Source organism: Hoplias malabaricus, chromosome 12 (assembly GCF_029633855.1).
Source record: "Hoplias malabaricus isolate fHopMal1 chromosome 12, fHopMal1.hap1, whole genome shotgun sequence".
NCBI lineage: Eukaryota > Metazoa > Chordata > Actinopteri > Characiformes > Erythrinidae > Hoplias > Hoplias malabaricus.
Genome location: NC_089811.1, coordinates 36,129,742 through 36,155,441, shown reverse-complemented (window position 1 = coordinate 36,155,441; position 25,700 = coordinate 36,129,742). Strand labels below are relative to the sequence as shown.

At 43.6% G+C, this 25,700-nt stretch overlaps 1 protein-coding gene across 1 annotated transcript in view; it reads left to right on the top strand.

The window, feature by feature from the left end:
- Positions 1-25,700, top strand: part of pard3bb (par-3 family cell polarity regulator beta b) — a 309,049-nt gene that overhangs the window by 142,910 nt on the left and 140,439 nt on the right. The window contains exons 12-15 of the mRNA XM_066685934.1: positions 9,191-9,496; positions 18,324-18,456; positions 23,012-23,105; positions 24,033-24,142. Of these exons, the coding sequence (XP_066542031.1) occupies positions 9,191-9,496; positions 18,324-18,456; positions 23,012-23,105; positions 24,033-24,142 (643 nt within the window). The remainder of the gene's footprint in view (positions 1-9,190; positions 9,497-18,323; positions 18,457-23,011; positions 23,106-24,032; positions 24,143-25,700) is intronic.

Genomic DNA, 25,700 nt, shown 5'->3' with positions numbered 1-25,700 from the left:
TTTTCCTCTGGGTGACCGTCTGTGAGGAGTGTGGTGTGTTCTCTCTGTGTCTGCGTGGGTTTCCTCCGGGTGACTGTCTGTGAGGAGTGTGGTGTGTTCTCCCTGTGTCTGCGTGGGTTTCCTCCGGGTGACTGTCTGTGAGGAGTGTGGTGTGTTCTCCCTGTGTCTGCGTGGGTTTCCTCCGGGTGCTCCGGTTTCCTCCCACAGTCCAAAAACACACGTTGGTAGGTGGATTGGCGACTCAAATGTGTCCGTAGGTGTGAGTGAATGTGTGTGAGTGTGTGTGTTGCCCTGTGAAGGACTGGCGCCCCCTCCAGGGTGTATTCCCGCCTTGCGCCCAATGATTCCAGGTAGGCTCTGGACCCACCGCGACCCTGAATTGGATAAGGGTTACAGATAATGAATGAATGAATGAATTTACATCATAGACATGCTTAAGTGGCTACTGACATGCTAACAACATTAGCCTTGTAATAACCAACCTCAACCATATCTTAAAGGATTGGCTACCTAAGGATACAATGTATACTATTTATACTCACGCCATCACTTTAACAGAGTGAGTGAAAACACTCCAGCTTGAAGAGTTGCTGAGATTTTGCGGTTCTAATGACTGTTAGATGAAGACCGATCACCAGAATAGCACGGCAGCCACGTTTAATGAAGAGGTATGAGCATCAGGGCCTTAGGTTAAACATGACTCCAGGGCTTCTTAGCGACCACTGTAAATAGCCTGTTGACCCTTATCAGCTGCAGCCGGCCAGTTCCCTTGACCTTCTTCCTCATGATGACCCTTGAATTTGACCTTGTTAGGCAGAAAGAGGTGATGTCTGCAGGGGGCTGAGTGGACCCTGCGCTCGGATTGTCCTGGAGGGGCAGACTACTCATACATAGGCCCCAGGCTCCAGGTTCTGTGACCTCAAGCTGCCTTTCATCCTCTTCTCCACAGCTGCACACCCCTATTACTCACTCTTTGTTTTGTTTTTTCTTCATAATTCTGTTCACCATCAGTCAGCCCACTGTCCGCGGGTCACTGATATATGGACATGTGTGTCTTTCTTTAGAGAGCTGTGATATACAATGGATTTGTCTTGGTGATTGTATATATGTATGACTTGTAACATCCTGAACAAGCAAGACGGGTAGACTGAGTCACAGTATTCAAGAATGGTTTAACTAAAGAAAATAACATGTAGAAATAGAGTAAGAACAGACAGAGAGGATTTGAGATGCAGGTGAAAGTCACCAAAGCAAATGAATGTATGTATGACATGTGAACAGGGTCTGAGAAGCCTTAAACAAACTGTTATTTAGGGTATACAACATATGTACAGAGCGGCACGGTAGTGTTGCAGTCACACAGCTCCAGGGACCTGGAGGTTGTGGGTTCGAGTACCGCTCCGGGTGACTGTCTGTGAGGAGTGTGGTGTGTTCTCCCTGTGTCCATGTGGGTTTCCTCCGGGTGACTGTCTGTGAGGAGTGTGGTGTGTTCTCCCTGTGTCCATGTGGGTTTCCTCCGGGTGACTGTCTGTGAGGAGTGTGGTGTGTTCTCCCTGTGTCTGCGTGGGTTTCCAACGGGTGACTGTCTGTGAGGACTGTGGTGTGTTCTCCCTGTGTCCGCGTGGGTTTCTTCCGGGTGACTGTCTGTGAGGAGTGTGGTGTGTTCTCCCTGTGTCTGTGTGGGTTTCCTCCGGGTGACTGTCTGTGAGGAGTGTGGTGTGTTCTCTCTGTGTCTGCGTGGGTTTCCTCCGGTTTCCTCACACAATCCAAAAACACACGTTGGTAGGTGGATTGGCGACTCAAAAGTGTCCGTAGGTGTGAGTGAGTGAATGTGTGAGTGTGTGTGTGTTGCCCTGTGAAGGACTAGCGCCCCCTCCATGGTGTATTCCCGCCTTGCGCCCAATGATTCCAGGTAGGCTCTGGACCCACCGCGACCCTGAACTGGATAAGGGTTACAGATAATGAATGAATGAATGAACATATGTACACTTGTGTGAAAGGTGCCTTGGAACAGAGTGGACTCTGTAGTGTGCTAAACTTCAGCCAGTAGATTGTTTAAAACATTTGTGGATGTTATTTTTGTATTAATAGATGTGCAACTTATATGTATAAACAGCACACATGCCTGCGTCTGCATGTCAAAGTGTAAACTAGTGATCTTGAATATATTTACTCATATTCATAAACATCATTGTGTTAATCGTTATGCAAAACAGATCCGAGATCTGTATTCCTACTGAGGCATGCTAAATAAAGGCCCAGGCTCTCTCTGAGGGTTTGAATCACCCTGTTTCACCATATGTGCAGTCAGTGAGGAGGAAATGTGGCAGCTTGTCTTTCATCACTCTCCTACTTAGAGTTCCAGGTGATGAGAGGATTTTAAAATAGTCCTTGTTATGAAGGAGACACTGGGTTTGACTGGGCATTAAAAGGTCTGTGTGTGTGTGCGTGATTTGTCAAAGATCACACAAGAAGATGAACAGTTCTTTTAAAACTGGAAGCAAGTTAATTAAGAAATCTTGATCTAAAAGCTTACTCTTAAATATTTGAAATGTATTTCCAAGGCTCATTTAAGTCGTGATGCCCCAACCAGGGTGTGTTCCAGTCTTGCGCACAGTGGTTCAGTGTAGTTTCTTTACCCAGTGCAATCCTACCGTTACAGTCAATGAATGAATGAATGAATGAATGAATGAATTAATAAAACTAGTGATGTCTGTTTAAATGGGTGACAAATTGAAATAAACAGATCATGGAATGAGTATAGATTTTAGAAATGAATGAATTCTGCAGCACGTGCGATGTTTAAACATCGAAAATACATTGGACCTTTTGGATCAGGTTGATTTGTGGAAAAGATTTGGGTGTCGGTTGTAAAAACAAAGCCCTCTACCTGGCAGCGTAGGGTTTGATTCCCAGTTTGGGCAGGAACACCATCCTACACCAAAAAAGTCAGTGTATAGGACGCCTTATGCCACATGGATGAAGGGCATTTGCCAAATTCCATAGATCTTAAGGAACTTTTGTTTTGTTCGGTCACTTCCACAATTTCATAGCATATGTAGAATTTCATTCATTCATTATCTGTAACCCTTATCCAGTTCAGGGTCGCGGTGGGTCCAGAGCCTACCTGGAATCATTGGGCACAAGGTGGGAATACACCCTGGAGGGGGCGCCAGTCCTTCACAGGGCAACACACACTCACACCTATGGACACTTTTTGAGTCGCCAATCCACCTACCAACGTGTGTTTTTGGACTGTGGGAGGAAACCGGAGCAGCCGGAGGAAACCCACGCAGACACAGGGAGAACACACTATAATCCTCACAGACAGTCACCCGGAGGAAACCCACGCAGACACAGGGAGAACACACCACACTCCTCACAGACAGTCACCCGGAGGAAACCCATGCAGACACAGGGAGAACACACCACACTCCTCACAGACAGTCACCCAGAGGAAACCCACGCAGACACAGGGAGAACACACCACACTCCTCACAGACAGTCACCCGGAGGAAACCCACGCAGACACAGAGAGAACACACCACACTCCTCACAGACAGTCACCCGGAGGAAACCCACGCAGACACAGGGAGAACACACCACACTCCTCACAGACAGTCACCCGGAGGAAACCCACGCAGACACAGGGAGAACACACCACACTCCTCACAGACAGTCACCCGGAGGAAACCCACGCAGACACAGAGAGAACACACCACACTCCTCACAGACAGTCACCCGGAGCGGGAATCGAACCCACAACCTCCAGGCCCCTGGAGCTGTGTGACTGCGACACCTACCTGCTGCGCCACCATGCCGCCCATATGTAGAACTTATTTATTCATTTATTTTTATTTATCGTTACACAGATATAGCGTCTTTCTAGACATCCAAGGACACAATCAACACAATCAGTTTACAATCAGCACTGCTCAGAACTCCATTCCATTCAACACTCAATCCACACACATACTGGCAAAAAGTGGCAGCCGAACGCACACAGCGTACCATCCACCTGGAGGACTGCGTCGGGCACTAGGGTTTCACCCAGGACAGAGTGCCAATCCATTCACTCCCACACATACACACTCATTAACTCACACCAGGACAGTTATTACAGAAGCCAGTTCACCTAACCGCCATGTTTTTGAACTGTGGGAGGAAACCGGAGACCCCGGAGGAAACCCACGCAGACACAGGGAGAACATGGAAACCCAAGATCCTAGCGCTAAGAGGTGAACGTGCTAACCACCAAGCCGCTAAAGCTAGTTCGTCGAAGTTAGTTAGATGAGAGTGTATCAAACCACAAGTTAATAGGGCTGCATTTAAGACTTTCAAAAATAAGATCTTGTCATTTTTTTATTAAATATAACACTTTTTGATGCTCTGTAAATCTACATTCCATCCCATGAATTAGTTGTCTACATTAATGTTTGAAAATGTGGGTGAAAAAAGAGTAAATGTGTAGATCATTTAGACCCCAGAGGAATTCTGAAGTTAGGAACAGTGTCGTTTGGTTACAGTTGTGTGGCTGTCAAACAGTTTAATTCCTGGGATCCCTCAAAGTGTTTGTGTGTGACACATCGCATGTGTCCCATCATAGCACAGCTCTGTGGGCTAAAAAGCCTGTTGTTCTTTATGTTGCCCCTGATGACACCATGCGGTAATTACAGAGTAGAGCTAGTCCTAGCTCCAGCGCATTAATGCTAATTAAAACTCTCTGTGCCCATGCTAATTAGCTGGAAGTGTCCCGAGTCTGTGGGTGGGATGTGTCTTCTCCCTAGACGCAATGAGGGGGAGAGTGAGCGAGAGAGGAAGAAAGAGGGTGAGAGGCAGCCATAACTTGCAGAGACTCCCATGAATCCATGAGGCTGGAGAAAAATGCTAAGCCTGTGCGAGTTGTTAGCATGGGCAGAGTAAATTATTCTCTTTGCTTTCAATGACTGTAAAGAGGGCTACACACTCACTCTCTCTAGTCGTGGACTTGGGCAGAGGCCTGAAATTTCCTTTGTGTTGTTTTTTTTTTTACATTAATACTTTTGAGAGCCATTTGTTATTTGTGGAATTACCAAAAACTGATGCTGACATTGAAGCTCTCATTCCGGAACATGCCACAGTCTCCTGTCCCTGTTCCCACATTCATTCATTCATTATCTGTAACCCTTATCCAGTTCAGTGTCGCGGTGGGTCTGGAGCCTACACGGAATCATTGGCCGCAATGCAGGAATACACTCTGGAGGGGGCGCCAGTCCTTCACAGGGCAACACACACACTCACACACATGGACACTTTTGAGTCGCCAATCCACCTACCAACATGTGTTTTTGGACTGTGGGAGGAAACCGGAACACCCGGAGGAAATCCACGCAGACACTGGGAGAACACACCACACTCCTCACAGACAGTCACCCGGAGGAAACCCACGCAGACACAGGGAGAACACACCACACTCCTCACAGACAGTCCTTCACAGGGCACTTGTTTCCACATGCATAAAGCAAATATTCAGGGTCTTACTCTCTCTAATGATTACTTCAATGGGATTCATTTGATTGCTTTTTCCCTAGTTTGTTTACCTGTTAAACACTAAGCTGTTGCTTGCTTGTATGAGGATAAATATATCACTATACTTTCCCTAGGATCCAATCCCATAATCACCCAGTAAAATACAGAGGTTGTTCTCTGTGGCTTTACTCTGTATGTGTGTATGTTGTGTCTACATGTGTATATGTGCTCACTGGTTTTCCTGGTGTCCTGCTGGGACTAGGCCAGACCTGCTCTCTTTAATGAACCGTTTGCTGCTGGCTCTGTGGTGTTATTACACCTGGAGGATGTTTCACTGCTGTCCACTTCTAGGGAGCTTTTCAATATTGTCCACTATCCACACTCCAGCACAGGCCACAGCTACAGGCAAAATCATGTCCTTTCACTCAGAAATACCCCGTTAAGTCCAGGGATACCTTGCAATTTCAGCTTGGTTTTAAACTGGATTAGGGTGCCAGAAGTTTTTGGATGATATCTGAGATTATAAAACATATTAAAGATGTCAGAATCTGGCGGTATATTATTAAGAATTTTTTGGCCCCATTTTACACTGTATCTCCGTTACTCTAATCCTGTAACATTTTCAATGGTTAAGAATAAGTAAATTAAACACACACACACACACACATATATATGCTGTTTGACAGAGCATTTATATTTTATACATGTTATTTTATAGCCCCCTTTCACAGCCTCTTTATTCTCGCTAATAGAGCTTCTGTCTGATTTATTCAGCTTCTACATGTCGTCATTTACCACAAGCTCTAAGTTTCACCAGTCATTTAAAAAATGTCTTTTCTTATGAATGTAGAAATAGTCCATAATGCCAATTTTATAATGTAAATATTTGACTGTAGAAAGCTGATGATAGCCACAGTGGATTGGCTTCAGGGGCGCTAGAAAGGTAGACTTTTAGGGTTGAAACTTGAGTCTCTCTTGTGCTGCTGAGGAACTTGAGAAAAAAATATATCTTCTTGACTTTTTCATCTATGGAGACAGAGAGCATTAAACAGGCGTATACCAAGTGTGCTTTCATTGGCAAAGAGATGCTTGAGTAATTGTTGAAAAATACTTCAGTTGAGCAGTTGGATGATTAGATGGGATTCTCACTGTTTACTTATATTTTGGCACACATCTTGAAAAGATGGGACTTTTGCATATTGTACACTTGGCTTATAGTGATTTTCAACATAATGCCTGTCTACTGTGTGTTGTGCAGGACGGGTAAACCACAGACATTTCACTGTGCTTTAAAATCCCCACTCAGAAAAACTGAAGCATCTTTAGGTTGGTTTATCACTCTGTGTAGCACAAGATTTGCTCTGTAATTTGGGGGAAAAATGTCACTATGTTTTGATACAGCATTAAACTGTGAGGTAGTAGGGTTTTAGACACAGGAAAAGGCATTTTAATTAATCAAGAAATATAGCGTAATTACCCCAAGTTCGGCCACTTTAATTACAATATTGAAAATCTTAGCTAACTGTAAATAAATAGTACTTTACTCACTCAAATCAACATTTTTCAGGAGTCAAATGTGTGTAGACTAATGTCCAAGACTTCATTGACTTTGAAAGAAAATATGTTTTTAGATAAAAACTCTCTTGTTTAAGTAGGTGCTAATAATGCTAAGATTATTAGCGCCCCCTAACTTCGGCCACCTCTCCTGCTTGTGACAGTCAGACGAGACAGTTACTACCACATTCAGTGGTTTTGAGAGGTTCACAATGAGATTACGTTTGTCCTGTGTTGGTATCCGTACTCTACATGTAAGGAGTACAATGGCGGTAGATTCCCCTCAGAGAAAAGGAAGCTAACCGCTAAGCTAACTTTTACACTGAGGGAAATATCTGTCACGAAATGGAAATGTGTTGTGTTCTACATGCAGTTTTTCACACAAAGAATTACAACACTGTTAGAGATACTTAAATATTGTTTAGATATGTGATTTCTTGCAAGACTGATGTTTAAATGCCCTACTAAGGCTTGATCTTATGTTTTATTGTTTTACCCAATGCGATTGGCGAAGAGAGAGAGAGCGGAATTGCACCATATACGGCAGTGGCCTATAATCTTAGGAAATAACATGAAAAAACAGACAGTTTAGAAGACAAACTGATGAAGACAGGTGTAGGAAGAAAACGAAAAAATGTCAACAGTGCAGTCCGCAGGGAGATACAGAATGAGAGATATTCAGCTTTTGACTGTTTGACCCGTTACAGCTTATATTTCTATTCTTTCAGCCTCCTGATATCTGGTGGACAGGTCTGCTCAGGCAGAGACTGCTATAATGACCACCCATCCCCATCATCTCCAGCCAGCCAGTGCTCACTTCTACACCCCTTTCAACACAGTCATCTCCTTTAGAAGGACCAGTTAAAGAGCAGGTTCATGGGTCAGACAGCACGGTGGTGTGTGTCTGCGTCTTTTAGTGCACACATTTGTCATCGCAGAGCTATTGTGGGGTGTCTGCTATAAGACCCTTTCACAGGCGTTAAATCTGTCCCACAACTCTTCATTAATACACACATCTTCATACACTATGTCCAAAATGCTGCTGATCCTTATTAAGCAGCTGAATTAGTAGCAGTTTAATTAATTATTATTATTAGTTATTAAAAATAGTGATAGCCCACCAGGGCTTTAGTCAGGCTAGGTACTTCCGTTTAGTTTTAATAAACAGTTCTTGATCTCAGATGCACAAAAATACTCCCATGTTATCTCTAAGGGGGACAATGGGGGGCAGTGTGGTGGTGCTGCAGGTAGTGAAGCTCACACACAGCTCCAGGGTCCTGGGGTTGTGGCTGTAAACCCTGCCTCAGGTCATGGTCTAGGAGGAGTTTGGGGTGTTCTCTCTGTGTCAGTGTGGGTTCCCTCTGTGGACCCACCACAAACCTAAACAGGATGAAGCGTTTGCAGAAAATGACTGAATGAACCAATGGTATGTAGTTGTGCTTTATTACTACACACGGTGCAGTTACACTGTTCCACCACTCAGCTCTTGGGGGCTTATGTGCTGCAGGTGAAGCATTTATTCTAGATCATTTTCTTTCGGAGCTTTGTAGAGGGAATTAAGCTGCATTTCCAGCTGTTGATAGAGACACCATTATGCATTACCTCTGTGCATTTCTATTGTAATCTAATGAGAGGTGAGAAAGACAAAAGACAGTTGTGGTATCCTGTCAGATGTACAAATGGACACGTCTGTGAAATGTTTTAATAGAGTTTAATCCTGTAAGTGTGAAAGCAGCAGACCGTTATCAGTCCTTTAGTGTTTACCCCACATTTCTGCTTTAACCCTCATAGTCAGTCTCTCGCTTTCTCTGACTCTCTCTCTCTCTCTCTCTCTCTCTCTCTCGCCTGCAGATAAGGGAGTTAGATCAGAGGGCTCTGGTGTGAAAACTAATTAATATTAATCATAATGAACTTTAGGGCTTTTTACTCCGCATGTAATATGCATGTCCTATAATGTGCTTATACAGTGCCATAGAGACAGTGCCGTTCTGCATGGGGAGCCGTTGCTCCTCGACAGCAGGCCTCCACGGGCCCAGCTTAGTGTAGAATACAGGCAGCTTCAGGCTGTGGAAACGTTTTAGAAGTTCAGTTAGATGAGGTGGCAGAAAGTCATGGTTTTAGTCCTTAGAAAGTAGGTCAGGACCTAGATGTTGTGATGGAAACGATCAGTCATCTCTGTGTGTTCAGAAACCGTGGGAAGCTTACGAGGCGTATCGTCGTTCAAGGCTTGATCTCATTGTGGCTTCTGCCCTTGGTTTTGCAGGATGGCCGCCTCCGTGTGAATGACCAGCTCATTGCAGTGAATGGAGAGCCACTCTTGGGGAAGTCCAACCACGAGGCTATGGAGACCCTGCGGAGGTCCATGTCCATGGAGGGGAACCTTAGAGGGATGATTCAGCTTGTGGTTCTGCGAGCGCTACTGCCGTCAAGCCAGGTAGGCCACAGTTAGCGATGCGTAATCTAGACGCCATTCAGTCCGTGTTCTCCCACCATATCTTCATAGGTCCTTCGATATGTTTTAGCCTGACTTACTAGCCGAGTAGTGTAGGCCTTCACCCTCTAAGCTTTGTTAGCTTAGCCCCCCTACCCCAGCCGTGTAGCGCCTTAGCATATTGTGTCCTGTTTAGTTTAACATTTTAGCCTAGCCAACTCCGCGCCTGGTCCTGAAGCGATGTTAACTCAACCTACCAGCCTAGTGTTTCTTGCTTTTCTGCTGCTCTCCCTGCCCTTGGCACACCTCTGTAAAGCCCTTGTCACTAAAAAGAGCAGTTTAGTCACAGGTCTTAAGCATATTCCTAGCTATAAATGGCTTTTTTTCCCCGTGTGCAGAGATTCTCTTTGACCGAGGTCACTGCTACGCCTCCAGGGAAAGTGATATCACTCCACAGCACCACAATGGCATTTCTGTGGCTTTTCTGTCTTTTGTGTGCTGTTTCCCTGCCGACGCATACGCTTGGAGTGTGTAAGTGCGGCATTGAATATGAGCGGGGAACAGTGAGCATTAGTGCTGTGTGTGTGTGTGTGTGTATGGAATTAGAAATGAGGAATGAAAACATTCTGTCCTGTATTTCCTATGCCACACTTTCCTGGCCTTGCTTACTTTCTCTCACCAATCCCTCTTTCTTTGTTTCTCTCAGGATTGAAGTTAGGTGCTGATCTGTGCAATTCTGGTGTTTCGCCCACACATGAATACTAACCAGCAGTGGTGGTTGATCCATTAGCCCGGCAGTTTAACAATTCTTCACGCTGATGGTACTCTGGAATGCACAGTTATCTCCCTCTCAGGAACACTCACACACACACATTCCTATGAAAGTATCACTTTAGGGCTTCTAGCACTTTATTATTAATAAGGGCATTTAGTGGATAAGGCTGCATAGTGGATTTTTGAAACAGCTATTTAAACAATATGCAAAAACAAAATAAAACCAAACAAAAGAACCAACAATAGTACTTTATTGCAATGAATGACTTTGAAAATGCACTATATTTCTAGAGAAATATTATACCTCTCTCCAGTCATTTTTAAATATGCAAAAATATGCTAAGATATGCCACATTATAAGCGTATAACCATGTTATTTCGAATATATATTTAGATATTAATACAGGTTAATAGTAGTGAAATGCACCTAAAGTTTGGAGCTGCTGCCCACTTACAATTGCAAGTGTGTGTCAATCGCAGAATGATTGACAGTGGCATCAACACCACAACGCAAACCTCAAACGATAAAAGCATGAAAAGTGCAGCCTGGTTTGTACACCTCTGATGTAACATGTGATTACTCTGTAATCTGTACCCCATGGTATTGTACTGTGTGTGTACTGTGTTGCCACAGTCACTGAGCAAAGAGAAGTGTTTGTTGCAGACCGAAAGGTACCTGCTGGTGACTGTGACCTCACATCACATAAGCCAAATGTAGTCTGCCCCGAACAGTGAACAGTGACTAACAGTGTTAGTGTGTTCTGTGCTGTTATAAGTGGATCAGTCACAGCATTGGTCCTTGAGATTTTAATCACTTTGTCCACTCTATAAATCACCTCTACCTTCTTGTTCTGCCCTGTAGATGAAAAGTCAGAGGCAGTAGCTCCCCTGTTGCTGCACAGTTTGTGTTGGTTGTCCTCTAGTCCTTCATCAGTGGACACAGGACGCTACCCACAGGACACTGTTGGCCGGATGCTTTTGGTTGGTGGACTATTGCATGCGAATGATCCACCAACCAGATCATATCTGCCCTGTTGACAAACAAGGGCGGCACAGAGGCTTGTTGATTATTATATTCACCTCTCAGCGCTGGAATCTTTCCATGTTCCATGTTCTCCCTGTGTCTGCATGGGTTTCCTCAAGGGCCTCTGGTTTCCTCCCACAGTCCAAAAACATGGAGGTGAATTGGCTACTCTAAAAGTCTGTCCTGTTGTGAATGAATGAGAGTGTATTTGAATGCATGTCTGTTTTGTGCATGCCCAGATACAGATTGGCACACTGTCCTGGGTGAAGCCCCTAGTTCCCATTGCAGTCCTCCAGGTGGATGGCTGTTCCTGGTTGAGAGTACACTGCTCATTTGGTTTTTGGAACCTGGTTGATCCGTGTATGGAAACGTCTACAATTGTGGGGAACTGCAGCTCTCTCTGGTTTGTTTACATTCAGAAGCTCCACATCTTTTAACTTGAGGTTTAATCACTGTTTGAACTACCACAGAAACTCATTTGAAACTCGAGTTGTTTAGTTTTGTAGCATTTTTTGTCTGTTTACTTTTATGCCGTTAGCCGTCTCCCGAATCTGAAGATACCACCACCTTAAGTAATCCAAGTCAGTAATACAAGTCAATAGTACCCACCTATGGAGCAGGAATAGAGTATATTCTTCATCTCAGTTCATGCTTTTCAATGTTTGGAGACCTCTCTGTTGTCTAAAATACTCCAATTGCCTTTTTACTGCCTTGAGCAGAGAGAGAGTGAGAAAGCCATGCCGGACCAAGTCAGTTTGTTTGTTTTTAGCCATTTACTGACCCTGGGGTTTTGTAAACACATTAGACTGGTTTCAAGCCCACAACAATAACTGAGAGCTAGCAAATGGTGAGACAACATCTTATGAAATTTATGAAAAAGTAAATGTCACCTTTAAGTTTCTTTTAGTAAAAAATTTTAATTCATTCATTGTCTGTAACCCTTATCCAGTTCAGGGTCGCGGTGGATCCAGAGCCTCCCTGGAATCATTGGGCGCAAGGCGGGAATACACCCTGGAGGGGGCGCCAGTCCTTCACAGGGCAACACACACACACACACACACACACCTACGGACACTTTTAAGTCGCCAATCCACCTACCAACGTGTGTTTTTTGACCATGGGAGGAAACCGGGGCACCCGGAGGAAACCCACGCAGACACAGGGAGAACACACCACACGCCTCACAGACAGTCACCCGGAGGAAACCCACACAGACACAGGGAGAACACACCACACTCCTCACAGACAGTCACCAGGAGGAAACCCACGCAGACACAGGGAGAACACACCACACTCCTCACAGACAGTCACCTGGAGGAAACCCACGCAGACACAGGGAGAACACACCACACTCCTCACAGACAGTCAGCGGGACTCGACTGTTTTTAAACAAATTTAATATTGTAATTCCTATATTTATATACTCTTTTTTTTCTTTTTTGGCCCTCTGCTCACCACTGACATTGTGCTTTATCCAGTCTGCCTTCAGAGCCAAAAGTTAAGCCCTGCTTTACAGGCACCTTAGAGGAATTGTTCAGGAGAAAGTTTCACAATTTGAAGACAAATTTGTACGTAATTTTTTTCATTTATAAAATGTCACCAGTAGACTGTTCTGAAATCCGACTATCCACATTCACCCTCACATTCATCAGTTCTCCTGGGCTGGTGGAATTTACCTCCAGCAGAGCGTTAGAGTCTGTTCTCCTCCCCAGCATCTGGCTTACAGAGTGTCCATATGCTCGCCCCAGGACCCTGCCCTGAAACCGACACACACACACACACAGCCCCCAACCTCATCATACACTCTGCCCCCAAGGCCTCCAACTGCTCCAAACTGGCGTGTAATTAGGCTGGACAATGGAGCGGCCCCTCTGGCCGGCGGATTGATGGTTACTGTTGCCCCTCCATACGGGGTGGCAGGTTGCGAGCAATGCGCATGGCTATGCAGTGGTGAGATTGTTCTCTTGAAATCAAGATTCATGTTCATTATGTTTTATGGTCTGTGGAAGGGCCATCAGTGGAGCGTAGCTGGAGGCGGGGCACAGGGGCTGTGTCCCCTGCATGTAGAATGGCTGTGGGAGCTGCTGGGAATCAGTGGAAGACAGATGCCTGGGTAGAAGGACTAAATGGATGAAAGGGTGGATTGGGGGACTGGATAGGGAAGCACACTGAAATAAGAAGGTGATGCAGGGTTTGGTTGATAGAGCAGGTTGTCAGCAGTGGATATAATTAGAGCATAAGAATTCCCATTAAATGTATGGCATTCTTCAAACACTTTTCCAGAGTGACTTTGAAGTGTTCCAATGGTAGACTAATGAAGCATTAGTTTTGGCCAAAGACTGTTATTGGTTGAGCACAATGCTCCCGCCTACGTTGGGAATTGAAGCCTAGTTGTAGAGGGTAACAATGTTACCGGACCAGTGTTATACCAAACAGAGCATGAGATGACTGTTTATACTCATTATAGAATTCATACCGATCTTAACTGTGGATGATCAAAGTACAGTGGAACCTCTACTAACGAACTTTCCAAGATACGAACCGGGCATGTGAATATTTTTGGCCTCCACCAACGAACCACGACTCTAGAAACGAACCCGAGTCTCCTCCGAGCCGGCGGCTGGAAATGGCCACTGACCCCAATAGACGAGTCTCCCAGCGCCCAGACTTGAGTGAGCTTTTAGGATTAGCAAATTGTAGCTTTAGCAATTTAGCATTAGTGTAAATAGCAGACATCGAAATTCGAGTTAAGTCGTATCTATGCTTCGTCTCCCCACATTCACCGCCTACTCTCCGTTATTCCACCCACCCCCCACCTCCCGTCATACAGCCAGTGCCTGTGTTACTCCTCCAGCCAGTCGTCACGTCTTCAAGGTAGCGATGTGTAACCACTTACAACTTTTTTATTTCTTTTTTATTACTGTTACCGCTGTATTCCTCTTTTATTTTTAGTAACGCTACATGTGTTTTTTTTTTACTAATTTGAGAGTGTTGTAAACATATATCAGTGCAAAAAGGGTGACTTTCGGGGTGGGGGCTGGAACACATTAATTGCTTTTCCATTATTTTAAATGGGGAAAATTGACTCGAGAAACGAACTTTTCCACTTACGAACCGGGTCACGGAACGGATCAAGTTCGTAGGTAGAGGTTCCACTGTATTTATATCTCAGTGAAGCCCATTTTGTGTCCTAAAACACAAACACACTCTCACACACACATTCCGTAATATAACATTTAAAAAGCATAACTTGAGTATTCATCAACAGTGTGTATCAGGCAAAAACCTCAGGAATTGGTGCTGTAAATGATATTGTGTTGAAAAACTTGACCTTCAACTTAATTGAGTCATTTGTTCCGTTTTTAACGCACACGTCCTTCCCATGTTACTGAAACAAAGCACAAACCTTGTCACAAACACCACATTGATTTTGAGCAAAAAAAACACATTCAGTTTTGTTCATAGATATCTTTTAACAAAAATCTCCAGCAAAAGAACGCCCAGAAAGAAGTGCAACAATACAGGCTTTACAGCATGCAGCACTCCATCCGAAATGTTAAGACAAGTTTTATTTGACCACAGTGTTAGCAGCTTATATTACTTCCTTTTCACAATCATTTTTATTGAAAATATAATCAGCTCCAAGCAAAAATTGCAGATAAAGGAAGGTCCTGACAAAGCAGGGATGATAACAAAGATATAACGGTGTGCCAGGGTTATGACTACTTACTGTACCGAATTTATGGTAGATATAACCTTATTATAGAAATTACAGACAAATTCATGAGACGTAGAAGAGGATTGAAAAACAATAGTAAAGGAGCTTCCTGAGGAACACAGTATTCAAGCGTTTATCGTAAGTTCTAATGAACATTCCCATGACAAACCCTCTCATCAGTTTTAGTTTAAGGCTCATTTTGTCATTTCAAACTCCTTAAACTTTGAATTTCATTGCTTAAAAAAACATATTTAAATGTATTTTATTGGCAGCACGTTCAGTGACAATGTTAAATCTAAATGAGTCGCGTCGTTTACTCCTGATTGTTGCAGCATTACATCATCCAGAGAAGTACAGAGCATGAGTCTGAGGAAATGAAGCCATTGTTTAGTAAACAAAACACGACTAGAACTAAAAATACCATGCTGCAAAAGCATCATCTTATATTCCTTGCCTTTTTGTGGGCTCTTTTAATTAATTTAAATCCAGATTCAATGTATTATAAAAGTATGAAAAAGTACAAAAGTTAACTCCTGTCTCGAAGCTATAATTAAAATGCATCTTTATGTTCTTTTTTTTCCATTCTCCAGAGTGCTGCTTTGCTTTAGGGGGGGAATATAATCCTGCAAGTTGTCGTGCCTAAAACCGCTTTGTGTCCATTTCCCCCTGACCTAACTTCACACTTCACTAATTATGAGCTCTCCCAGCGACATCAAAGAGCAACTCTCTTTCTCTCCTCCACCCACCCTCCAAATAAAAGAGAAACAAGAAACAATGAAGCAAATTGCAGAGAAAGGAAGGGAAAGTGGTCAAAGGAACAAAGGGTCGTATGGAAAAAAAAAAAAGATTTAGGTGAATACAGATGGCTTGGTGCGAAAGTTCTTGTGTCTTGTCTCCAGTCTAAATGCCATTATGCGGCAGCCAGATCTAATCACATCCTTTTCAGCAGCTCTCTCAAGCAGCCATCTAAATAGCTGTGTGATAATCTTGTTACAGTGTAGGCATTGATAATGAGTAGAAACCCCCGGGGGGGAGGCAGGAGGAACTGTGGTTCAGAGACCGTTTCTTTGCTTCTCTGTCCTGTGCTGTCTTGACGCCTGGGGGGTCTACAGGACCTGCCAGGATGCTTTTGTTTTACACAGCGGGTTTAGATGGGCTCTTTTTTTTGTGCTGATTAAGACAGAAGTGGAGTTTGTTGAAGCTCTGTGTGCGTGCGGAGCTGGCCATGATTGAGGACGGTGTACAGGGAGGGAATACACGCAGGCCGTGGGAACCGGACCAGAATATATTTCGTTCACTACGTCTTTTTCTCTCAAACTCACTCAGCTATCTTTCACTCTGCTCATCCCGGTTTCTTTGTTAGTCTCTCAATAAAGGAAACGAAGCTCTGAGCACTTGTTCCACTCTGTCGGTGCTCTCAGGTTTAGTAAATACACCCTCTCACGCAAACACAGTGTAAAATGTGCTAAAGAACAAGTGCCGAAGATGAACTGATTTTCCTGTTTGCTTATGCTTTCTCTCAATTTAGTTCTAATTAGAACGCTTCCAAATCCCTCCCATCAACCCTGGTTCAATCCGAGCACACCTCTCAGTGCAGCTTAACCCCAGTTTGATGAGCATGCTAATTCCACACCCCAATCCCCGAGCCCGGTGCTTTTTCTTCTTGCGTTCTTGCAGCCTCAGCCGGGCGAGTGCGGGCGGAGGCGCTGTCTCAGTCATTCCTCTGCCGCGTCAAGCTCTAGAAGTCTTAAGCTTCTCTGATCTTTATGATCTTTGGATCCTACCACAATGCTGCACCAGCACATTTTTTTTCCCTCCACTTCCCCATCCCTTCATTCCTTCACCCCCCCCCCCCCACCCTCCACGTTCTGACCTGATTTGATGCACACTCCTCTTTTTTGACACTGGTTCTCTCCTCTGAACCCCCTCCTCCAGTTCCCTGTTCATTTTCATTGATGAATCTGCATTTCCTGACTCACATCCTCTTTGTGAAATTGAAAGTTCCGGGCTCCTGTGCCTTTTTTTTCTTGTGTGAATAAAAAAGGCAAATGGCGAAGTTGGCTCAGGATTCCTCATTGATTCCCCCCACTGCTGTAATCTCATTTTGGAGCCGGCACTATCTCTACTTTCAGCCACCATCCCCATCCTTTACACCCACCCCATCCCAGCTGGACTTCCCATAAAACTGCGATCCATGGCGCTAGTGATTGGCCGATCCTCTCGTGATCTAATTGGTCGGTTTGCCTCAAACTATGGCCTGAATTTTAAGTCCTAACCTAGGTACCGTGTCACAAAAGTCTCTATAAACTTGGGGTCACGTCTAAATCAAGGCCTGGATCACATTAGAGAAGAAGGCACATGTTCAGTGAAATTCATAAGCCGTCACTCAAGTTTACACTAGAGGATCTACAGGAATCTTTTTTTTCTAAAGGCTCAAAGCCAAACTGACTATTGCCTCACACCACTGCCTGTGAGGACGTACTCTGCCAATCAGATAGTAGAAGACAGACTGCACTTCAATGACAAGCAAATGAACCATTGCACCCTCTCTTCCCTTTCTAAGAATGAATTACCTACTCTGCCTCAAAGGCTTAAGGAACAGCTTTCCTTTGAGTTACACATAAACTGTCTCTCACCCAAGCTCCTACACTGTATTGAAAAAGAGGAGACCCACCTTCCCTGCCAATGCCAGACGTCTATTCAAACACACCCCTGATTTAAATATATATGCCCTCAGTTTGCTTCCTTAATGATCCGCAATTAACCAGTCAAGGCAGCTTGCATGCTGTCTGTACAAGCCATTAGAAGACACGTCTGATGGGTTGCACTGTGATTGCCTCTCCAGCATTTTAAATCTGCCAGTTGTATTAACATATTTCACCATGTGCCTAGACCCTAGAGCAGGATAATGAAATGACTTTCCCTCTCTCCCTCTCTCCTCCCTCCCCTGGGGACAGTGGCGGGAAATCAGTAGAATCGTTCCTTCTGCTGCTGACTGCTGCTCTAATCAGAAGAATGGAGGGCTTGACCTGGTTTTGCAAACTTTCTCCGTGCTTGTTGTTTTAGTTCTTGATGCAAACATGTTTCTTGTTTTCACCTGGTATTTGCTCTTTTTGTGGGATTTTATAAAACTAACAGTGTGTTTTTTTCTCAGGGCCAAGGCCTCATTTTCCTGTTTCTTTTTTATTAGTAGTGACTAGTGTTTCAAAATTAGCACATCACATGACTAGTTAAGTGTGAATCACTTTATAAAAGTGGTTTTATTTATTTGTATCCCCCCCCCCCCCGCCCCTTCCTTTTTCTCCCTCTACCAGGAGTACCCGGAAACACGGAAAATTCTCAATCGATCCTTTGATAGCTGCGTGGGGCAAGCCGGACTGCTCAGCCAATCGGACGCCCTGATGCAGCCCCCTGTGTTAATGAACAGTATCTATGAGCGATCTATTGGTAAGTGATGGAACCCAAAGTGTTCTGATGTACAGGTTACAGCTGGAACATTTCAGATCGTCTGCATTTTAAGAAAAAAGCTTAAATATCACACTCATCGTTTGAAATGGGTAATCTACGCAAGCCGTAACATTATCTGTGAGTTTTTTTCTGGTGTTACCATTCATCACAAAGCATTTCGCACAATACACACATTACCCTGACTCTGTTCGAGTCCCCCCTGCTCTTCTGCCAGATCCTAACGTGTGTGTCTGTAGCTGTGTGGTGTTGGGAATGTGTTAATATGTCAAGCCGAATGCACTAAGTGTGTCGTACATGCTAGTTCACACTTTCCATCTCTCTCATATCTCGAAAAGACTCCCTCACCACCGCTACGTCTCTAGATGCATGTTTAATCCGCCGGAGAATTAGAGCACATTTGCGATTCTTTTCATGTAAAACATCTGTGTGTGTAGCCTGTCATGTGGACCATCCCTTTAGCTGAACATGAAAGAGAGCACTTCTCCACTAGGATTTAGCAGCACTAGAAAGAGGCTTCAGACAAAGTTGTGTGCTGCTGCATTTCCTGAGGTGTGTGTGAGTGTGTGTGCTCCTTCTAGGCACTGTATTTTAAGTGTTGTGGCCTGAATTGTGTTGTAGTTGGGGCCTGGTTACAGATTTACAGACGTAGAGGGTCAGGTAAAGCCCGGAGACGTCCCTGTAGCGACTAGGCAGCATTGTATGGTTAGTCCTCCCCTCCCTTGGTCACCAGCTTACATCTTACCACAGATATTTCCTTCCTTCTTAATTATTGCTGTTCATTTTTATTCTCTCTCTCTCTCTCTTCCTCTTTGCTTACAAAGCCAGTGGGAAAGATTCAAGGTATGGCCTTCTCATGTGTAAAAATAAAAGCTATGCTTTGTTTACTGCATGTGCTTGCTCTGTTTTTTTTTTTTTTTTCCTTTGCTACTGACCTTGAGATCATTATGTTAATCTTATGAATGTTATCTAGGCCATGTTTGCACATACGCAGCAGTAATGTGGGTTTTTATAACGTGTAGAATAACAACTATTTGAAATTCATAATGTTCTCTTCAAGAGAATGGGGAGGGCTGTTTTTTTTTACCCTGCGTGTTTTAGCCATTTGGGCTAATAAAGTCAGAGCAAAGACATTTACACTTTGCTGCTTGAGCTGTAAAAGAAAGCTAATGACTGCTTATATATTTATGCATGATGTGCTCTCATTTGAAGTAGCTTTTCTCAGGAGGGCTGTGTGTAATTACAAGCCAATATATCAGTGGGCTGGAAGCTGTGGTGGGCTCTGTGGCGTGGGTAGATATGGATGCATGAATATGTCTATTTCCGAAAGAGCCCGTTTTTAGCTCCTCATCTGGGTAAGGCCTTGAGTGCTTTTTTGACCTTTTCTGAGCAGATGGAGTTATATTTTAAATTAAAGGATGTGTTTTGAATGAGGATTAAGTTCCGCTTTGTATCGCTTTTTGTTCGTAGATGATCTACCACTTACCAAGGCTCATAAAGTTTCATAAAGCTACTGAGGTCCTCAAAGGGACATTTATAAAGAAATCATCCTTAACGATATATAAATAGATGGGTAGATAGATAGGTAGAGCTTTGAGTATTATGCTTCTCAGTATTAGACGTTCAGGACACCCAGCACAGCTCAGATATGTGTGGTCCTCTCCCGTGTGGTGACCCTGTAGAGAAAATCTACAGATTTATGTTGCTGAATGCTACCTATGAGCGACTGCTTCACCGTGTGATGGCTTGGTAAAGATTTGGAAGCAGAGGTTTTACGATTAATAACCCTGCTTCTGCTAAAAGAGCCATTGATCCATCATCTTCAGAGGAAACGTCTTATTTTGCCCCTGCTATTTCACACTTTAGCTGATAAATAACTCTTGCCTGTGTGGGCGCATGCGTTCGGAATACACAGTAGATGGAGAAGTCACTTTGTTTCACTCACTTTAACATTGGTTCATCTTTAGTGGAAGTTCAGTGTTCGTGTTCTTCGTGTGTTTGTGTGTCGATGATGAATAACCCTCACCCTCTGCCACACAAACAGATGAGATATGTACTAATACTAATAAACAGTCATCGCCGTGCAGGATCATGAGTAATGACTGGTTTGCCTATGCGGAGCCAGCTGATCTGTTCGCATGTCAGGCACGGTTTCCAGCTCCACTGTGTGCCAAAGCAGCCTCTCCATCACCCAGACAGGGAGAAGAGCGCCTTCCCTGCTACACATTCCACTCCACACGCCTCAGCACAGCACACTGTGCCACTCCTACTTTGCACGCTTTGGCTCTCTACATTGTATACTCTCAGAAAGAAAAGGTGGGGTAGAGGTACATTATTGTCAGTAAAGGTACTAACAGTGTTAATGGAGCGTTAAAAGTACAACAGCGTTAGAGTCCAGTTGTGGTCCCTGAAGGTACATTGCATTCCCTTCTCCGGAAGGAGAGGTGGATATTTGTAATCTTTCATTATCGAAATATGTAAAAAATCAAGAACATAGTTTGAGGCCTGGAGATCGAATTGATTTGATATGAATACAGTTTTAAAATATGTAAAGTGTAACCATATATGGTTCTGACAGTCTCTCAGCATTTCTGTATGCTGTAATTACAGTGAGTGTGGTGTAGGGTGACCAGACGTTCTCTTTTACCCGGACATGTCCTCTTTTGTAGACTTAAAAATATGTCCGGGCGGAATTTGTTTTTCTAGAGCTTACATAGAACTTCGAGAAGTTTCGTTCACAAACTAGTCCTGCCCTCCCTTACTCCGATTGGTTTGCTTGAGTGAGAAGGGGGCGTGGTGAAGTAGCCTAGAATCTTCTGATTGGACGGTCTGACTGTAGAGCTACCGTTATTGGTCGATAACCTTCTCTGTAAACATTTAATTGGTCAGTCTGCACGTCAGTAGTCCTTGTTTACGTCAGGCAAAGCTCATGTACCTACCCTCATCTAGAGCAGCTATGTTGAAAGGTAAAGTTCTCGGATGAATTAAAAAAGAAATTCCCATGTTTTGTGTAGCAAATAAAGGACCTAAAAGCACACATAGGTTCAGCTAAGAATACAACGGCAGCGAGGGGCAAGACCTCATCACCCCCCCCCAAGTATTGAGATTTGTTTCATTCTTATTGGCTACATCCTGAATGAGGATTGAAAAGCTTTTCAAGTAAATGACATCCTAACCTTTAAACAACCAACTTCAGACCGTTGTTTTTCATGTCAGTCAACGTCTCCTCTGCACTCACATTTGAACACTGCCTTCTCCATTGCTGCTTCATCTTCTTCTTTTGTTTTTTTTTAATAACGTGTTGAGAGCACAAACCTTAACAGTAGCGCTCATCAGACATTAATACTCAGTGTGTCTTTCTCATATTAGTGTGTCTTAATGGTGCATAGGGATTTTAATCATCTGGGAATTGAAAGCGTGTGTTGTTTGCGTCAGTGAATCTCTATCTCACACTGTGCATGGGTTCAGTCTCTATCTTTTTTTGTATATTTTCCTAATTATGCTGTGATCATGAATGAATCAGAGATGCGTACACAGACTCTGTATTTCTCTGTCTGTCTCGCTCTCTCTCTCACACACACACACACATTTGCTCTCTGTGTCTTTGTTTGGTGTGATACAGATGAGGGTGAACAGGGCCAGGAGTTTTATGGCCTCCTGTAGCTCAGTAGAATGTAGCAGTTGGTGCTAATCAGTTTCGGCAAATGTGACTCAAGCTGAGCACACAGTCTTTGTATCATTCCTTTAGCTGCTTTACATTGTCATTTCACCGACTTTAAATCTGTAGTTCAGCACGTAAACAAATGTACAAAGTTTCCCCGCTCATCTGTGATGCAGTTGATCAGCTGGGACATGACTGATGTCGACATTAAGCTTCTTTATATTCTCACTGACGCCATGCGACTAATGTAGCTAACAGGTACGTTTTATTAACCCTCTGCAGACTGCATGCCTCAATCATCACAGCAGTCGTCTTGTTACTTTTGAACTCTGGTCCACTTCAGATGTGTAGAAATGTAGCTATGTAATATGCGCAATGCTAAGTGGGGTAAACGTGTCCTGTACAACATCAAATCAACCAAAATTCCCTTGTGTTGGCTGGTCAGCTACATCTGTATTTGATGGGAACATGTACAAATGTCATGTTTCACTCAAGCAGTGCTGACATGTTCTTATTTATTATCCTTTATAGCTGCATTTGCTCACTATATCAACGTGTGCCCACACTACCCGATTTTTGTCATTTTAACTAAAAATATATGAAGGAAAAATCCAAATAATCCCCAGCGCTGAACCCATTATCCTAACAGTGAGTGATCATTAAAACGTGAGTGGCGATAGCAGTGTTTCTGAGCTGATAATGGGCTCTGTCTTTGTCCATCGCTCTCTGGGCCACTTTGTCACCTTCAGCTGCACTCTGTCTGTGACCCCAGCGGCTCTCACTTAAATTAGGCTGCATAATGTTCCTCACACAGTTCACCAAACGCCTCTAATGATGGCTTTTCTCCTTCTCCCTGCTTTGGCTGCGCTTTAACAGTTTCAAATGGGGGTTATGCTGAAGACGAAGTTTTGGGGCCTCACAGGCGGGACGGTGGTTTGAATGGAGGCATGAGCCATCAGCCCCCTCAGAGGTAATTATGAATTGTGATTCTTTCTATCGTTCTTTTTTTTTAAATGAAATCAGTGCCGTGGTCCATGCGTTTTTCTAGAAAATGATAAATACAATGCTCACAAGAATGATGGGAAATTAATTGCAAATGGGATTTTTTTTTCCCTTTGAATAATTTTGTTCCACTGTGAAGCTGATTCATAAAGATATATATAGGTGTGTGTGTGTGTGTGTGTGTGTTTATGTAATAGCTTATCATAGATGATCTAGAAACATATGGGAAACATCACTTTGGTGCATCTACATTTTTAAATTAATTAATATACAATTTCAGTTCAAGGCTTAAACACTTGCAATTTATTAACTGTCCTTTAATTATTACATTTCTTCTTCATTTATTAGAGGCTAACGACTCAAAATGAGTGTTATAATATTAATAAGGGGGCGGCACGGTGGTGCAGCAGGTAGGTGTCGCAGTCACACAGCTCCAGGGACCTGGAGGTTGTGGGTTCGATTCCTGCTCCGGGTGACTGTCTGTGAGGAGTGTGGTGTGTTCGCTCTGTGTCTGCGTGGGTTTCCTCCGGGTAGTCCAGTTTCCTCCCACAGTCCAAAAACACACGTTGGTAGGTTGATTGGCGACTCAAAAGTGTCCGTAGGTGTGAGTGAATGTGTGTGTGTGTCTGTGTTGCCCTGTGAAGGACTGGCGCCCCCTCCAGGGTGTGTTCCCGCCTTGTGCCCAATGATTCCAGGTAGGCTCTGGACCCACTGCGACCCTGAACTGGATAAGGGTTACAGATAATGAATGAATGAATGAATATTAATAAGACTCCTCACCTTAAACTTTCCATTTTTTCTATGAAACATCTTTCTTAGATAACTTTATTATTTGCCTCATTTATTATCACTGAAGTTTAAGTAAAAGATAATCATTTTCCATGTTTGTGAGTAGCTTGGAGTGGGATTCAGGCCCTCGCTCTGCCGAAAGCTCTCTGATCGCTGGGGGTCCTCCAATATCAATTGAACATCATCATGTCAAGTCTTCCAAGAGCATGGACCTAGGTAAGAACCCTCACTTACTGAACCAAAACACTGCAGCAATACTAGTGCAGTGTGTAAGTGTCAGGAGGCACATGTGTAAACAGCACTACAGAAATATACATGAAGAGCAAGACACACACTCAGAGCTATGTAGCGAGTGTTAATTATCTTTTGTGTGTTTTGTCCAAAAGCTTTCTGACAGCTTCTGAAATTGTGGAACATTTTGTTTGTGAAGCTTGGTATTCTGTTACGACACTCTAAACGAAGACATGTATGGGGTTTAGTTGGCAAAAGTGCCCTTCCAAGTCATTATTCCAGAGAATGCAGCTCCAATCCTACAATGTCCTTGTTTTGTGGGACTTCTTCTTTTCCACATGATTCTTGGCATTGGGCGAGGTGACCTTATATGTGCCATCTCCAACACATTGAATTCTGTTACCACAGCTTTTTCTGGAAATGTAATGAGCTCTGTGTGTGTGTTCTGTTAAATGTGTGTGTGTATAATACATGCATATATGTATGTAAAAATATACATGTATTAAAATAATACATGACATAGAAATAATGTCAGTGTATACTCAAGAAACCTATATCTCTGTGATTGCATGAATGGATCTGTATTATTGGGTATAACTGCCCTGTATGTGCATGTAATCTTACACACACACACACACACACCTCTCATGCTGAAAGCTCTCCCTATATTTTGTTTCCTCACTGAGAACAGGAATGCAGGAGCACTCAGGCTGCCTCAGTAATCTCTTTTTGATATGAAATGGCGACCGACTGGACTAAGTGCATGTTAGGAAGCAGATCAATGCTCATCCTCTCCGTAATGCAATTAATCTGTGTTCCACGTTCAAATTTCGCCCCAAAAAATCTAATAAGGGGCTCTCTCTCCTAGATGCGTCACATGCGAACGCAGAGCAAATCTGTGTCACATGATGGCGTTTTAACAAACACTTGCGAATGTATTAGGGCCCTTTATTTAATAGAGGGCCGACGGGGCGTCTCTCCGGTGACCGCGGTGACCGTCGCTATGGAGGGCGACACAATGGGCAGTAGAATTGGGCCCGCATTCCAATTCCGTGCTTGCGAAAAAAACGGAATGTAATTTGATTCAGTGCGTGGGTATGAAATTGGATGTCTTCGATACGAGCGCTATGATATTAATAATACATATCCAGTAAAAAAAAAATAAAAGGCTCCCATAGTTCATGAATAATAGAATGTTTAAATTGTGTTTTAATTGAATTTTTTGGCAGCATGTTCATATTCACTTTGGCATGGGCACTTTAAAAGAGCTGGATGAGCTGTACCTCAGGTCTTCTCTCTGGGGAGATCCCAGCAGGCATGCATATATTACACTGGATATAAACCTGTAGATGAGATTTAAGTTTACTACTCGGATAATGGCTTTGTTTTCTTACTGCGTGTGCTATTGTTTTTGCGCTTGGGAAGCTTTTTTTTTTTAAAGTGTTAGACACAAAGAGTGCCAAGTCTGCTTTGGCCTGCATTCCTGTAAACATGGTATTGACAGCATTACAAGCCTACAGTGTGATACTTAATTTAGTGTTCT